Source organism: Neolamprologus multifasciatus, chromosome 19 (genome assembly GCF_963576455.1).
Source record: "Neolamprologus multifasciatus chromosome 19, fNeoMul1.2, whole genome shotgun sequence".
NCBI lineage: Eukaryota > Metazoa > Chordata > Actinopteri > Cichliformes > Cichlidae > Neolamprologus > Neolamprologus multifasciatus.
This window is the reverse complement of record NC_140457.1, coordinates 15,813,206-15,828,295: the sequence shown is the minus strand read 5'-3', so window position 1 is coordinate 15,828,295 and position 15,090 is coordinate 15,813,206. Positions and strand designations below refer to the sequence as shown.

General features: G+C 41.3%; 1 protein-coding gene and 1 long non-coding RNA gene across 2 annotated transcripts; one reads left to right on the top strand and one right to left on the bottom strand.

Annotated features, from left to right (window-relative positions):
• Positions 1 to 79: 79 nt before the first annotated feature.
• LOC146496269 (uncharacterized) lies at positions 80 to 9,522 on the bottom strand. The gene is made up of 3 exons (XR_014871282.1): positions 8,542 to 9,522; positions 7,127 to 8,106; positions 80 to 2,114 (listed from the first exon to the last, which is right to left on the bottom strand). It is a non-coding gene; the product is annotated as an uncharacterized LOC146496269 (long non-coding RNA).
• vgll2b (vestigial-like family member 2b) lies at positions 5,730 to 11,486 on the top strand. The gene is made up of 4 exons (XM_085144227.1): positions 5,730 to 6,837; positions 7,257 to 7,599; positions 9,513 to 9,959; positions 10,427 to 11,486. Exons 1-4 carry the CDS (start codon positions 6,751 to 6,753, stop codon positions 10,468 to 10,470), a joined length of 921 nt encoding a protein of 306 aa, XP_085000353.1. The 5' UTR covers positions 5,730 to 6,750; the 3' UTR covers positions 10,471 to 11,486.
• The last annotated feature ends 3,604 nt before the right edge of the window (positions 11,487 to 15,090 follow it).

The window sequence follows — 15,090 nt, the reverse complement described above, 5'->3', positions numbered from 1 at the left end:
CCCCCAAAAATTTCACCAACACTCAGCCGGAGGATCCAGTTACCTGTCTGTCAAGACACTAGACGATCCTCGACCCAAATCAAGGCTGTTACTGGTGCCGACTGCAGCTCCATAACCATCAGACATCAGAGACTGAAGAGCTTCAAAAACAAAAAATGTCTTCAAAGGGCTCATCTCCTTGAAAGCCACAAAACTGACCGTTTGGACTTTGCAAGAGAACACCAGACATGTGACATTGAAAGGTGGAAGAAAGTTTTATTCTCTGATGAGAAAAATTTAACCTTGATGGTTTCCAACGTTACTGCCATGACAAGCAGATCCCACCTGAGATGTTTTCTACGCGCCACAGTGGAGAGGGTGCCATAATGGCCTGGGATGCTTTTTCCTTCAGTGGAACAATGGAGCTTCAGGAGGTGCAGGGGTGTCAAACGGCTGCTGGCTATGTCCAGATGTTGCAGAGAGCATCCCTCATGACTGAGGACCCTCGTCTGTGTGGTAACGACTGGGTTTTTCAACTGGACAACGCTACAGTACACAATGCCATTTTGCCATTTTTCAAGTGATCTTAAACTTTGGATCGGGACTGTATGTAATTGTTGCTATCTGCTGCACTCACTGCTGTTTTTCTTTCATCGCTACAAAACTACACTGCTGTTTTGTTGATTTGTGGTAATCTGAATCACACAGGCTACTTGGAACAGAGTGAGTGGAGTCAAGTGTGGCTCCACTATTGTCATTGCAAACTTTGCATACTGCTACTACTGTATTTTAAAGTTTGTTGGTCCATGGGGACCCCCACAGACCCCTGGGCACTTAGCAATTGCCTAGTTTGCCTGGTTGTAAGCTGAGCCTCTGAATGAATGAATGTACTTTGTGAGTACTGAGTACTGTGTGAATGTACTGTGTGGGGCATGCAAAGACAGCTGAAACTTTTTGGAACTTCCCTAAATAAACCAAAACTTTGATTTCCTCTGACAAAAACCAAATCATCCAGTTGTCCATTGCAGACACTATTTAGTTTTCTAGGTCTTTATCACCCACTAGTGTTGTTTCACAGGATAATACTCCACCACTAGTACTTGCTATTTCATGCTCTTGCCACAAGATGGACACCTAGACACAATCCTGAATTTTCAATTTAACTTGGGCACTAAAATCAAGTTGTTGTTGTTTTTTTTCCATGTGTGTGGCAAAGCCAAGAAATCCAATTATCACAAATGATCAGTACCATTCCTCCATTTCTTTTCCCATGAGTTCCATTATAAAGGAATTCTGCTCACTTACACGAGTATAAAAAGCATTTCACAAGAAGATCCTTTTCTTGAAGTTAACTTTTTCTTTATGTGCTTATCATGTGTTTGATTTTGACCATGCAAGACTCAGTGACACTAAGTACAAATGTGTCTATATTGATATTGCCTCAGCTTGTAAGTCATCCTTTATAAACTAATTAAGAATATACCCACTCATTCAAAGACCCAGACTCATTTTCATCTCAAGACCAACTTTTAATAAATTTTTACAAACTGTAATCTTCCAAAACATGTGGTATTACCTACAGTCATTTATGTCACCAGATTCTAGCCTCTGTAATATTTAGTTTGTAATAGTTAACATCATGCAGGGCACTTGAGTGAAATGGTGACCCCCTCCACCCCAATCTACTGTACGTGGCATGTGACTAAATTGCACCTAAGAAGGCACGACACAGGGCCAGGAATAACCCCATCTTTGCAGCTCAGACAATGTCAGCGATGGTCCAAGAGCTATCGTAAAAGCCATTACTCCAGAGATGAAGTAACGCAGATAAGTGTTGAAGAATGGGAAATATAGCAGACTTAACGAAGAACAAATGCAAATAGGGATGACAAACCAGTAGCAGTGACAAGACATTTGACTTGTGAAACATGCCTAGGACAGTAGCATGGCATGCATGTATCATATTCCACCTTTCATCTCTCAATCATTTTTGGGTGCTTGACTTTTTTTTCCCTGGGGCTTGTTGACTGCTGTGGATTAGACAGGTGGCATAGCATGGCAAAGAGCTGGCTGCTTACCAGCCAATAAAAATAGCTGTGGTCTCCATGATGTCACCGGTGAGTAAATCATAGCTCCTGAGAGTAGGAAGAGAGAGACATAAAATGATTAAATAACTGCTAATCTCTGTTTTGCATGTTTGCACGAGAATTTTTTTTCCAAGAATTTCTCTTGAAAGTTTGTCTTGTTGTTTTTTGACCTAATTTGTCTAAGTTTGTGCCAGTCTCTGCATGTACTCTTTATGATTTTGTCACGTCTGCATGTTCAGATTCACGTGTAAACACTGAGAACGATGTTAAACCGAGCACAAGGAAAGACTGTTGCATTACTCAAGCCTACCATCCGAAACACTGCCATCTTGAGCCAGTCACACTGGCTGCAGTTGCCAGAAAGGGTGTACAAACTAAAGCCGGAGTCTGATCTCACTCCCATACCTGTCATTCTAAAGCCACAACACTATGCTGCTGATGAGGAACCTGATCTGTCGTAAATCTTCCCTGTTTGACCATGTGACACGACAAATTTCTGATTCTGCCCTCTGTCCACCCTCCGCATCTCTTTCCCCCCACCCCCTTGCCACCAGCATTGCCCTTCTAACTGCAGGCCTTGCTGGCACCCTGAAGCAGGAATGTCAGGCAGTAAGGTGACAATCCCACATGCTCAGATGAGAGGTGCTGTGTGCATCTTTCTTGTGTCTGTATGTTTTCTTTTGGCCTTACTGTATATCTGTGTGTGCTTTTCAACGAGTTTGTAATTTTGTATGCCTCATTCCGGTGACCAATGCAGTTATGTGGCGGCAAAATTGTCTCAGCAATAGGATGTTAGGAATGTAGCACTTGTCAGGCTCTCTGAGGATGCTGTTAATTCACATTCTACCCATTTAATAAGGTTAGCCTCCAATACAGTGGGAATTGAGTATATTTAGCTAGGGAGCACATTGCATGTTGTATGATTGACTCCCCAGCAATAGTGAAATTTTATTTTCTGTCAGTGTATTACAGATCTGTTTATTAAATATATTCTAAAAAAAGCCTTTTATATCTGTCTGTCTACTTCTAAATAACCAGCGATTTTGCATATTTAAGAGCATTGATTCTAAAAATAAACCAAAACATTATTGCTGACTTCTTTGCAAATCAAACCTTGGTTTTAAATTTTTGAAAGCGTTTTTCCCAGCCCTCAACAGTACTGGTATTATTGCATGGTTGCTTGCTCAAGAAGGTAATTCTTGTAAATTAGTGCTGGAAGGAGCAACAGCTCCCTGATTGTGTTATTACCTGAAAATGGATATCATGAAATACTCGTTTGGGGCGTGGCAGTTGTCAGAATTCAGAATAATATACTGGTGATTATCTAAGGTACCTTCTAAATTATTTCTTAAATATTTCAAGAAATACAGAAAAAAATGCTGTAAACATTGAATTGTAATGTACAACTTAAGACCAAAAAATTGTTGACAGACTGAGATGCATTTAGGCGACAGAATTGATTTTTTTTTTTAACTTGTAGGCTCCTGAACCCATAGACTTCCTCAAATAAAATACATTCTATATTCACTGTAAAGACTGCTGTGGAAAATGGCGATTAATGCAAAATGCATGTGATTTCTACTGAAACGGTAAATTTGTGCATGTTTCTTAACTTTCTTTAACTAACTTGTAGATTCAAACTCTGGAAACTTGGGCCTCGGTGGTCCGCGGAGACAAAGCGGAGGTTGTTTGACGAAGAAAATAGCTGCACACATGCACATTCTATCACAGAGGATTTATCACCAACATTTGTGTAGAAGGTTGAATGAGCCAGACCTGTCCATATGTGGCCCTTTGTATGTATGCATGTGTGAGTGTGTGTGTGTGCCTGGGTGTCTGTGTTTCTGATGACACTTGGTGATGATTTTGAACAGCTGAGATGAGTTTGTGAACTGGACAACGGGGCAGCTGTACATCTCTGTCTTGGACATATACACACACAAATACACACACACACACACACGTACGCGCACACACAGGCACACATACTCACTGAAGCATATAAACAACAGTGGAATCCTGAGGGGCCGACCCCCTCGGGACCAAGCCACTCTGAGACCTTAATAAAGGACTTGTTGTTTCAGGAGGTAGGTTATATGGTTTCAGGTTCATATTGCAAGCCCCACTTTACAGACCATCACCATATGCTTACTGATCACATTTTCCTCAGTGGCATTTACATCTTAATAAACTTTATATTCCTTTTGACAGTTTAACTTCAGTGATCTTTAAAAAGACAGTGGTACACGGAGCATTCACAATTATTTCTTTAATGTTCTCAGGTATTTCTAGCACAGAGTATAAACTATTAATGGTGGTGTTGCAATTTGAATAGTGGTCTAAATAAAACCTGGTTGCCATTACTACCTCAGCCGGCCCGCAAATCTCAGCCAATGAAAGACTTTGCCTGGTCAGACCTCTTTTAAGAGAGGCGGGGCTTAAATGTGCTGAGGGGTCACAAGGAGTGATGTAACCTGTGTTTATTTTCAGCCTATACACGTAAATGTAGACACCGCCAAACACATTTCCCCTCAGAAACACACACAAGATAAATTAAAGATGTGTGCACACTGTTCGTCCCATGCATAGAGTTTGGCATACACTATTAAATATCACTGACAAAAACAAATGAAGCAGCTGACTAAATTTTGGACTTTGGGACCAATGCCATGTTCTTGCAGGCTGACTGTCTCTCTCGCTGTCTTCCTAGTTTGGTCACTTGATGACAAATGTGGCCACATGTATGTGTGCACACACACTCAGCAGCACTCTCTTATACACGCAATCGCAAATGTGCACAGGGGTTGGCTATGGCTGGGGAAGGCAGGGTGATTAAATAGAGATAAGGTGTGTGTATCACTAGGGAAGACAAGTGGTAATCGAGGGGTGGGGGTGGGGTGGGGGGAGCAAAGACAGAAAGAGTTACAGAGACAGAGAAATTTAGTCATGGCCATTAATACTAATAGTGGCCTCCCTTCCCTTCCGTCAGCTGCAGCTGTTGATCACGCTGGTGTAACAGTGAGCGTTCTAGCATTGCATCACTCTCTTTCTCCTTGACTCCTGTGCCGTCCTGCATTACATTACCCTGCATGCACATGGATCTGGTAACCCCTATTCCACAACTTACTGCAAGGGCAATGCACTGGAAGCAGGGAAGCAGGGCTAATGCCCAAATAAGGTTATTAAAATACTTACATGGCTTAGAAAGTGAGATTCTGTTGCTGTCTTGGGATTATATACAATGCTGTGCCGCGCATTATAGAGAATTATATCACACAGCTTTGAAATAATAATGATTAAAAGCTGATAGAAAAATAGAAAACTTACATATTTAAGCATATCCACTGCTATTTGAGAGCATGCTTGATTAACTAGCATGCCAATAACCTGCTACCAGTTATTCACAGTATGTATGATGTATGCATAGCAAGATGTTGGTCATGTTCTGCATCTAGAGAACGCAGCAAAGGAACGATGTAACTTCCAGAGGAGCTCGTCCACTAGCATACATCAGAGACATTCCACCTCATCTGACACTCGTCCATGGAATTCTGCGAACTTTCCACACTATTCTCCCAGGCATTCTGAAGTGCCTGTCAAAAAGACTGGCATGCCTAAACATCAGGCACCTGTAAACACTTAAAACAAGCAAAAGAGGCTGCACTATTGGAAGAAGTGTTCTTCACATTGAATGGTTGTTGTTTTGAATTCCGTGTTTCTGTGGTGCTTGTGATTGTCACTGTTTGTGTTAGTGTGTGTGAAAATATCTTTTTATTTGCACTTCTAATAGGTGATAATTTGTCATAGATTTGTGCAGAGTCCCTTTCTCCTTTATGCTGGTATGACCAGTGTATGCAACCTATAGTTGACACCTATGTGTCATTCTTGGAACCCACTAAATACTTCAGATGACTTGAGGGTTTACTTGGCAACCAATAGCTGTTTTAAGACCATGGATACACTTTCGACCTGGACTGAACACAACGTTTTTAAGTATCCAAAGTACATGGAGATGAATAAAAAGTCACTGAAGCACGTGTATCATGTGCTCATTGTTGTGTGGCCAGTTATAAAGCTCAGTGACTTCATCCAAATCTATTTGTGTAACTAGATGACATTCTATTTAACCCTTTTTTTTCTACACCAGGATTACGATGGTCTGGAGTCATAATGATTTACTGTGTGCTTACAGCTTTTCTAGAATACACTCTTGCCCACTCTTTCAATTTTATATTCACAAATATTGACATAATTTACGCCTATATGTTTTAAATGAGCTTTTACATGATTACACCCATCAGGCAGTTAATTTCAGTAGTGTGTCAAATTTGCTCGAAAGCAATATGTTATAGATGTTATGCCAGTGGGAGTCTTAATGTCGGTGATGTGGGGTGTTGAGAGCTGGAAAAGGTGGGAGGGGTTGACACAAAGATGTACAGGACAGGACACCCTCATGCTTGCTCCATAAACCTCACCACATTTTGCTACCGCAGCTGTGTGGCGCACGCAATGAAAGCGGAGAGGTGCGCTCCTCCTGGAGTGACTATGCCGAGTCTGGAACGGGCTTTTGTGCACTGATCGGCGACTAAGAAGCTCATTTCTCTCCGACATAATCGGAATGTTGACGCTCTCTCTCTCACTAAGGTCGGTTTCAACAGAGCATTGAAGACATCGCTCATTTACCATGAGCTGTTTGGATGTTATGTACCCAGCCTATGGACATTACGCACCGTACGCACCGACTGCTCCCGCTTTTATCAGTAATTTCCAGGTAAGAAACGAGCACATGTGGAAACGTTCTTGTGATAACTCTCATCTCAAGTATTGGAGCCTGTTGTGCTAGTTAACAGATATGCTAATTTATGCAGCTTGTGCGTAAAAGCAAACAACCCGATTCAAAAAGTTATTTATTTGTTTAAGTTTGTGATTTAAGAATTAGTTTGATTTATTGAGATTTTTTCTTTATATCTGTACATGTCACACCAAGCACAGAAGTGCACACACTCTGCACCCACTAATTAGCGCACAGCAGCTCGCACGCACACACAGATTACACATACCAGTGCTGCCTCATACAAAGAAGTGCATCGTGTCAAAATGTCTCATAGTCAGCTCCAGAACTGTCTTCTGCAACACCTGTTTCAACTCTCTCCCTGTTCTTCCTCTCCCTGCCCTCTAACACCGCGCCAGGCTGCCACAGGTCTAAATTGCACTTCATCTCATTGCCGGGATTTTATGGACACTCCCAACGGCCCCGAGGGGATGTCTGGGGGCCCAGGCACTGGAGGATCAACTTCCTCCTCTGCTTCATCCAGCTCTTCTTCCTCCTATACTCCTGCGGCTTCAAGGCCAGAGGAAGGCCCCAAAGAGAAGCAGGAAGCTCCCGAGGCAGAATACCTGACTTCTCGCTGTGTCCTCTTCACCTACTACCAGGGAGACATCAGCAGCGTTGTGGATGAGCACTTCTCCAGAGCCCTCAGCTCCTATATGGATGGTGAGGGCAAACGTCGGGCACCAGAACATCAGGGAACAGGTAAATTTCATTGCGCATGCAGAAAGATTATTTGACTCAAATAAAGGTCCTTGTACCAGCAATACAAAGTCATAGTGCATGTTTGGTGTTCTTAGAGAAACTGAAAACAAAAAACAAAAGATTTCAAGATGTATTTATAAAAATCTAATTTGTGCAGTATATGCACAAAAATAAAGCAACACCAATCAATTTTATCAAATCTTTAATAGACTAATTCCCCATTTATTCTCGGCGTGTTTACATAACGATTGTGGGGTTTCTCCTTACTAAATCCTTCTCCTCCCATGTATTTAGGGAAGCACAGGTGGCATATTTGTCACAGTTGAGATATATTGCATGAGATTTTGAGGCCACACACGCTGAACTGACGGGGAGCGCAGCAGAGTGTCACACAGGTGATTTGGTCAGTTGAAGGGCTCATTTGTTCAAAAAGTTGTCCCTGGAAAGGTCGTGGCATCGGGTCAGGAAGGTTAGGAGCAGTTGGAAGTCAACTTTGACTCTTCCAGGCTAAAAGGTTTAAAAAAGGCACAAGAGAGTCAGCATGCATTGTTGGTTTTGTCTGTGAAAATCCCAAAATCAGACCTAGCTATAGTCAGATTTCTAATATCTGCCTCCCGGGTCTAAATATGACTCTGTAATTGCAGTATGTTTTGGCAACTTTATCTCCACGAAACACTATGGATTTATGAGTTTATTGTGGCTTATGTTAATACCAAGTACAGATAATCCATAACTATCATCCAGAGAATCCTATAAAAGCTCAAATTAGTGTTAAGTAAAGATGTTCCTTTCCTCTTTTTACAATTTTAAATCTGATTGCACCAGGATGTAAAGTAAACAAAAATGTCGAAATGAATATTTTAAAGATGCCAATGTTCTTTTTTACTGCCAGCTTGACGATATCATTTGGATATCCATGTAGGGTCTAAAGCGTCTACTCACTCTGTTGCTCTGTCGGTTTTAGTCTCTTTCCTTGTTGAGTCGGACGTCTTCATTTCAGCACCAGTGCACGCTCCCTGCCTCACAACAGATGCTATGTTTATACATGACCGTAAGCGCACAGCCTCGCTGCGGTATCCCCTTCAAACGTCTCCATGGCTGCCATTCTGTCTCTTGCTCCAGCTCTTGCCCCACAATGGTTGCTCAGTCAGTTGCCCACCTGCCAGTCAGATTTATATAAGTTGCGGTCATTGTGATATGGCCAGTGGGAAACGCTGCCTCTTGGGGGGATGCATAGGGTATTTTTTTTCATATGACTATCCCGAGGGAAAATTATACTGCTTAAAAACATATAATGGCTTGCTGACATTCTGTCAAGGGCGAGGAGGGTGGGGGAGCAGAGAAAACAACAGGTGGGGGTGCAGGAGACAGAAGAGAGGGTTGGCGGGTGCTAGAACGGGACTAGAATTGCTTTTTGAGTGTGTGTGTGTGTCTATGTTGGCTTGAGTGTGTTGTGAGACTTTCAAAAGTAGTGAGCTGACAGGAGAGTGAGAGATGTCACCACAGCAAGTGATTTAAGGCCCTGTGAGTCTTGGGCTCGTTCCAGGTCAGAGCGCCTGCCTTATATAGAATTCCAGGGTATAGGGACATCGCGCTTTCTACCTTTCTCTTTAGCGCTCACTCCCCTCTGTCTGCTCGAACGTGGTTGTGTTTATTTCTGTGTCTTGTTGGGGCTAGGACGGTGTGACAGTATGATCCAATGGGGAAGATATCTGGGCCAGAGGGTGTAGCAGTCATGTGAGTGACATCTATGTTTTAGTATGTGTTGCTCCTCCTGCACAGCTCCAGCCTTTCCATTTGCTTCTATAAATCAATTCAATTCACTACGCAGTTGTGCAACAGTTCATGACTTGGCCTAAGTTTGACTGTTGTGCCTCCTCCTACCTCTTCTCTCCCATCTCTTCCCTTATTAGATACCCCATCGCCTAGCAGTAGACGAAGCTTCCCCCCATCCTTCTGGGACAGTAACTACTCCTCGCCTCAGAGTCGCTCCCACTGTGAGACCGGTGCACCTTCCTATTCCATGGACCCGTACGCATCAGGGCTACACCCCAGCCTGCAGCACCCGCACGCTCATCCTCATCCACACGCTCATCCACACTCCCACCCTCACCCACCAGAAAGCTGGGGATATCCTCAGGCCCAAGCCTACGGCCCCCCACGGCCTCTCCATGAACTTTATTCACCTTCGGCTTTGGAGCCCCACTATGGGCCCCTACTCATGCCTACCGTGAGGCCACCACATCTCCCCACCTTGCCAAGCCACTATGAAGTGAGCAAGCTGGAGCCCACTACCTCATGGCCCAGTTTGCTCCCCCCGGGAGATGTCAGCCAGACCCTGGCCCTCAACATGGATGCAGGTAACCACTCAACCATGTGAGGCTTTTGGATGGTACAGTGCAGTTTTAGTGCAAGATTGAACTTTCATCCCTTTAAAAGTAGCAACACAACACACCAAGCAACCCTGACTTTAAAATATCAAAGATTCATGAATAATATACAGTCAAATAACCATTTACACAAACACCCACACTCTGTTGCACACTGCTATACCAACTTTCAGCCCCTGTAATGTTCTATATAGGAAACAAATGATCAGATGCAAACATATATACGCTAAGGAAGTTAAATAACTCAGTCACCATTATAGACACTCCCACGCATGCAGACACACACTCACAAATGCACACGACACATCATAATCATCACAGGAGCCCCGCCACCCCACAAAAACAGGATGTTTGGCACAAGTAGACTCCATGACAACCTGTGTTCTGTGTTCACCATTGTCCTCCTCATTGTATCCTTTTCTTTTTTCCCCCCTCAGGTCTCCAGCAGCACAAGAAAGGCAAGGAGCTCTACTGGTTCTAACGAGCCCTTCAGTCACAGTGACCAGCCATTACCAGATCCAATTAGTCCCTGGACCTACTTTGCTATTGTCGCAGCAGGTCCCTTTATCCCCCGCCCCCCTCCATCATACACACTTTGCATCCCCATCTACCCACCCCCTTCACTCTGTTTCTAGCCTCCCCTGCCAGTATACAGCCTTGCTCCAGGTCGACGTGTGTGCACCATGGAGATAAAGCAAAGCGAAAGAGGGAGCGAGAGAGGGAGAGTGTCCGAACTGTCTGTAATCTGTGCTGTTGCTCTCTTTTTCTCAGCTCTTTTGGTCTCCCTCTCCTGTCACTGCACAGACCTTGGCAAGGTGGGAGCCACAGTGACCTGTTTGGACTGAGAAAGACAGGATCACAGAGGACAGAGAGATGGAAGGATGAATGGAGGGACAGAGGGATGAATAGCAGAGAGTAGGGATTTCCTCCAATGTCCCTGGTTATCTCTGTCTCATGCTCTGTGTTGGTACAGTGGTTTTCATTATCCACTTATCTGCATTTCACAAATGCAACATTCAGTGATAAACAAGAGCAGCAATTATGGCAGTTTAAGCTCTGTGACTGTTATCATGAGGCCTTTTGTGTTTGTTATTATATAATACTGCTCTCTGAAATAAAGTGTTTATATTTATTGGTGTTTATGTGCATTTCTAAAATATTAGGTTGGCCAGTGTTCTGAATTTTTTTGTGTCAAGCTGATTGTGCTTTATATATATATATTTTAAAAGAGGTGATAAAGCTGACCTTACCAGATCTATCATCTATCTTATGTGGAGAATATCTCTCGCATCTACCACGATTTGTTTGCTCAGAACTATCAGGTAAAACTGAACTTTCAATTTGATGCTGTTCCATTTTAGTCCTTTTGTTCTCTGTCATTCGTGGAAATTTTGAATTTTGGCTTTCTTAATATTTGTGGGATTATTTTTTCCTTTTTTTCGGTGTGCTCATTTTTTCGTGTCCAAGAATGTGATGTCAATAAATATTTTTATGGTTCATTGTCACATCTCATAAATGTTTACCTTGAACGATATTAGCAACACTATGAGAGAGTAAAAAGAGAGTAATATTTCCAGATAATAAATACTAATATTAGCCTGAAGAAATTTGGCTCCATGGCAAGACTCCAGGTGTCACGTAACATATCTGTGATGAAGGCTTTTCGGTCTGTTTCTAATTTTGCACACTTGTTGGGTGCCCTGACATTTTCATAGCTGTCTGATTCCCAGATACAGTAGCAGAGCCAGATGTGATCAAGGTTACGCTGTGCACCTCGTCTTATTTAAAAGGCCTTCCATTTGAATTCCTGCTTGCATTCACACTTTGTCACCTATAAAGTGGGAATGAGTGGCAAATGCCAGCCACGTGTAACCAGAGATGAAGCAAGCCATCCCAGCTATGCACCAAATGTTGCTGTGTTATTGATCTGATAATCAGATTATGCCCTAAGGTATGCCAGTCTTGGCCACCGTCACAATTTAGTGGCTGTTATGTGTGACCCCTCGCCCCCCTAAGAGAGCAGCCAACTATGTGATTGGCTTTAATCTGAGGAAACATGTAGAGTAATGAAATTAAAAGAGTTTACCAGGGATAGCTTTCCTCTCAGCTTCCCATTCCAACCACCTTACAGCCTTTTCATGCTAGTATTGTTGCTGGCACTAGCGTCTTTTTTTTTTTTACCCTCCAGGATCTAATCCATAGTAAGTATGCAGCCACAGATATTGTCACATTACAGTACATGGCTGTCAATAAATCCCACATAATGGGAAGCAGCACATTCAAGTGTAGTTTGTATGAGGAAGGCATTGCACAAATTTACTCACTATGGATAACACCAAGATTAAAATTAAAATTGATTTAACCTAAAGTTGTAGCTTAATTTGATTAATTACTGATTCGTTAGTTTTATTACTGACAGAAAGTGGATGTGGTTTGGTGGTTTCCATGTTTATTAGTGAACTGAAATATTCTACAACCAAATGAAATAGTGACATCTCCTGGTGTGTTTTATAGCACTGCAAAGCCAACAACAAATAAAGGTTTTACAGGGCACACTTACAACAGGTTGAGCTGCTGTAATGCAGCCAAGATACAGTTTATGGTGCTTTTACAGCAACACTAACTAAAACTAGCTATGAAAACACAAAATTAAGAATTAAAAAAATAGTATGAGCTTCTTCTTTGAGCGAATAAATTGCTTTGCATATTTATCCATGACTACTGGAGAGCACCTGTCAGATCAACTGTCAAAACCATGAACTGCTTTAGCTCATTTGACCAGTATTATCTCTTAGTACAGAGGTCACTGTTGATTACTTGGTTGATTATATATAGCTTTATCAATAGCTACTAACGAGCCCAATGCAAAAAAAACCCTTGCATTTGCTCCAGCTATATAATCATTACACTGAAAAGATATTTTCATAAATGTGCACAGACTGTCTGTTAATAAAAATAATACATAATCATGTGTAAAAAACATGGTACAGAAATTTGAGAACAACATGTTCAGGACAACATCTCAACATATGGGAGCAAAGGTTAGTGGCCGACATTACTGAGCACTTTCTGAGAACCACTGATTGCCTCACTTGCACTATGCATTGGTTTCAGTAAGAGTTTATAATAAGACAAACCCTATGCTGACCCAGATTCAAAACAATAGTCATATGATGGCTCATTGGTGGTAGTCACATGATACAGGTTCCAGAGTCAAATGGGACATTATATACAAATGCAAGTTTACTACATGTTTGTGATCCAAATCTTCAACATTTATTTTGATAATCATATGATTCACTCAGTGATCAACTGTCATCCTCCCTTCTTTAAGGGAGGATGAGGAGGATCACAGTAAACTTGAGTTTTGTGCTTTACTCATCTGAATTTCTTAAACATGTGACTTTCCTGCTGTTTTAACTTTTAATATCTAACTGATACAATCATCATGTGCAAGCTAAAGGAGACAAATAAAAATGAAGCAAGAAACACATGTGATGTAGTATAAACAAGTGGTAGCAGAAATCACAAAACACACACAAAACTTTTTTTCTTCACTTTTAATTTTTCCAGATAAGTCCCTAGACCCATTTACCATAACATGTTCACATGCTTTACTTCCACATTTTTCCCGAAACAAGCAGACAAAAATGTGCAAACATTGATTTGTGAACTTCCATCCTCGTAATTGCTGTTGTGCTGACTCACGGTGAACCTGTCACTTGTTATGCTTCCACGCTATGCTGCACCTGACCACTTCTGCTGGACTTCACAATAAAAACAAATCATTTTAATACTATGTGAGATTAATTTATCTAGCTGGGAGAAATGCCACCCCCCAGGAAAAAAAATAATGACATTTATTTATTAAAATAAAATAAAATAAACACATAAAAATCAATAAAATCAACCTTCCTAATAATAAAAAATATAATAAAAAGATAACTTTATTATCTAAGAGATGCAGATGTTTATCTGTTCTGTATTACAATCTTCATACGATCGTCTATTGTGAATAGTTTTTATGACTCTACACATTTGTCTGGTTCCCATATAAACAGCTGTAGTTTTTTTTTTCACACATTATAGGTTTTTTTTACTTTAGAGGATTTTGACTTTCAGGCTTTAATTTTAAATATATTTTACAGAGTAGTATAACTTTCACTTAAGTGAAAAAACAAACAAAAACGAAACAAAGCTGTGTTCTTCTACCACTAATGAACTGTCCTCTCATGCCTTACATTAGCCACTGCTGAAAATATATAAAGCATTATAATACTACTGCAAAGCTGCACTGTAGCAATAGTTATGCATTTCTATCATAGAAAGAAAACAGCATATTGTTTTTTATTGATCCAGAGGTATTAGAATTCAAACTATTTGCACTTTTCTGACAGAAATAACCCCAATCTTGTGAACAAAATACTGATATCTGTGCTTTCAGTTGGGATGCCAGATGCATGACATAAACTAAAATAAGAGTTCCTTGAAATCTGTAAACTTTTTGCTTAGTTCTTAGTTTCCCACCCACTCCACATCTTCTTTATGGCTATCATAACACTGAAAGCCTTGTGACCACTAGTCAGTCAGACAGACAGACGTCAGTTACAGAAGATAAATTGCCAGTAAAAAAAAGGGTGATATCTTACTTAGAGGGAAGAATTTAAAGACAAAATGCACATTTTTGTATTTGCACTGATAAAGATGGGTGGGATTTGCCCAGAAAATCCGGCCTTACAGTCAAGCTTAAAAACAGGATGTGTTTGTGGAAACAGAAAGGAAGTGTTGAATAACTGTCAGTGGAAACCCGCATGAATCATAAATCAAACTCAGAATAGAGTTTATCGGAAGTTGTGTGTGGTTGTGTGTGCTTGTTTGCACCGTAGCTCAAAACCTTAAGAAATCTAAGAAAACTTTCAGACAAAAGGGGACAGAAATTCCATATTTGTGGGAAAATTTAGAGACTTTAATCAGTCTGTGAGAGGTTATATGCGTACATATGAAGACAATAATTCATTTCAGCTTCTTAAAGAAGAAAAAAGATGGGGTAACACTTCAAACAAAATCCTGATCATTCATGTAACTCATTAAAACAACATTC

What these genes read in the sequence shown, in the direction of transcription:
- vgll2b (XM_085144227.1), top strand. Translation starts at nt 6,751, where the DNA reads ATGAGCTGTTTGGATGTTATGTACCCAGCCTATGGACATTACGCACCG. An exon ending in CTTTTATCAGTAATTTCCAG is followed by an intron (nt 6,838 to 7,256) that starts GTAAGAAACGAG and finishes ACACCGCGCCAG; the next exon opens with GCTGCCACAGGTCTAAATTG. An exon ending in GGCCCTCAACATGGATGCAG is followed by an intron (nt 9,960 to 10,426) that starts GTAACCACTCAA and finishes TTCCCCCCTCAG; the next exon opens with GTCTCCAGCAGCACAAGAAA.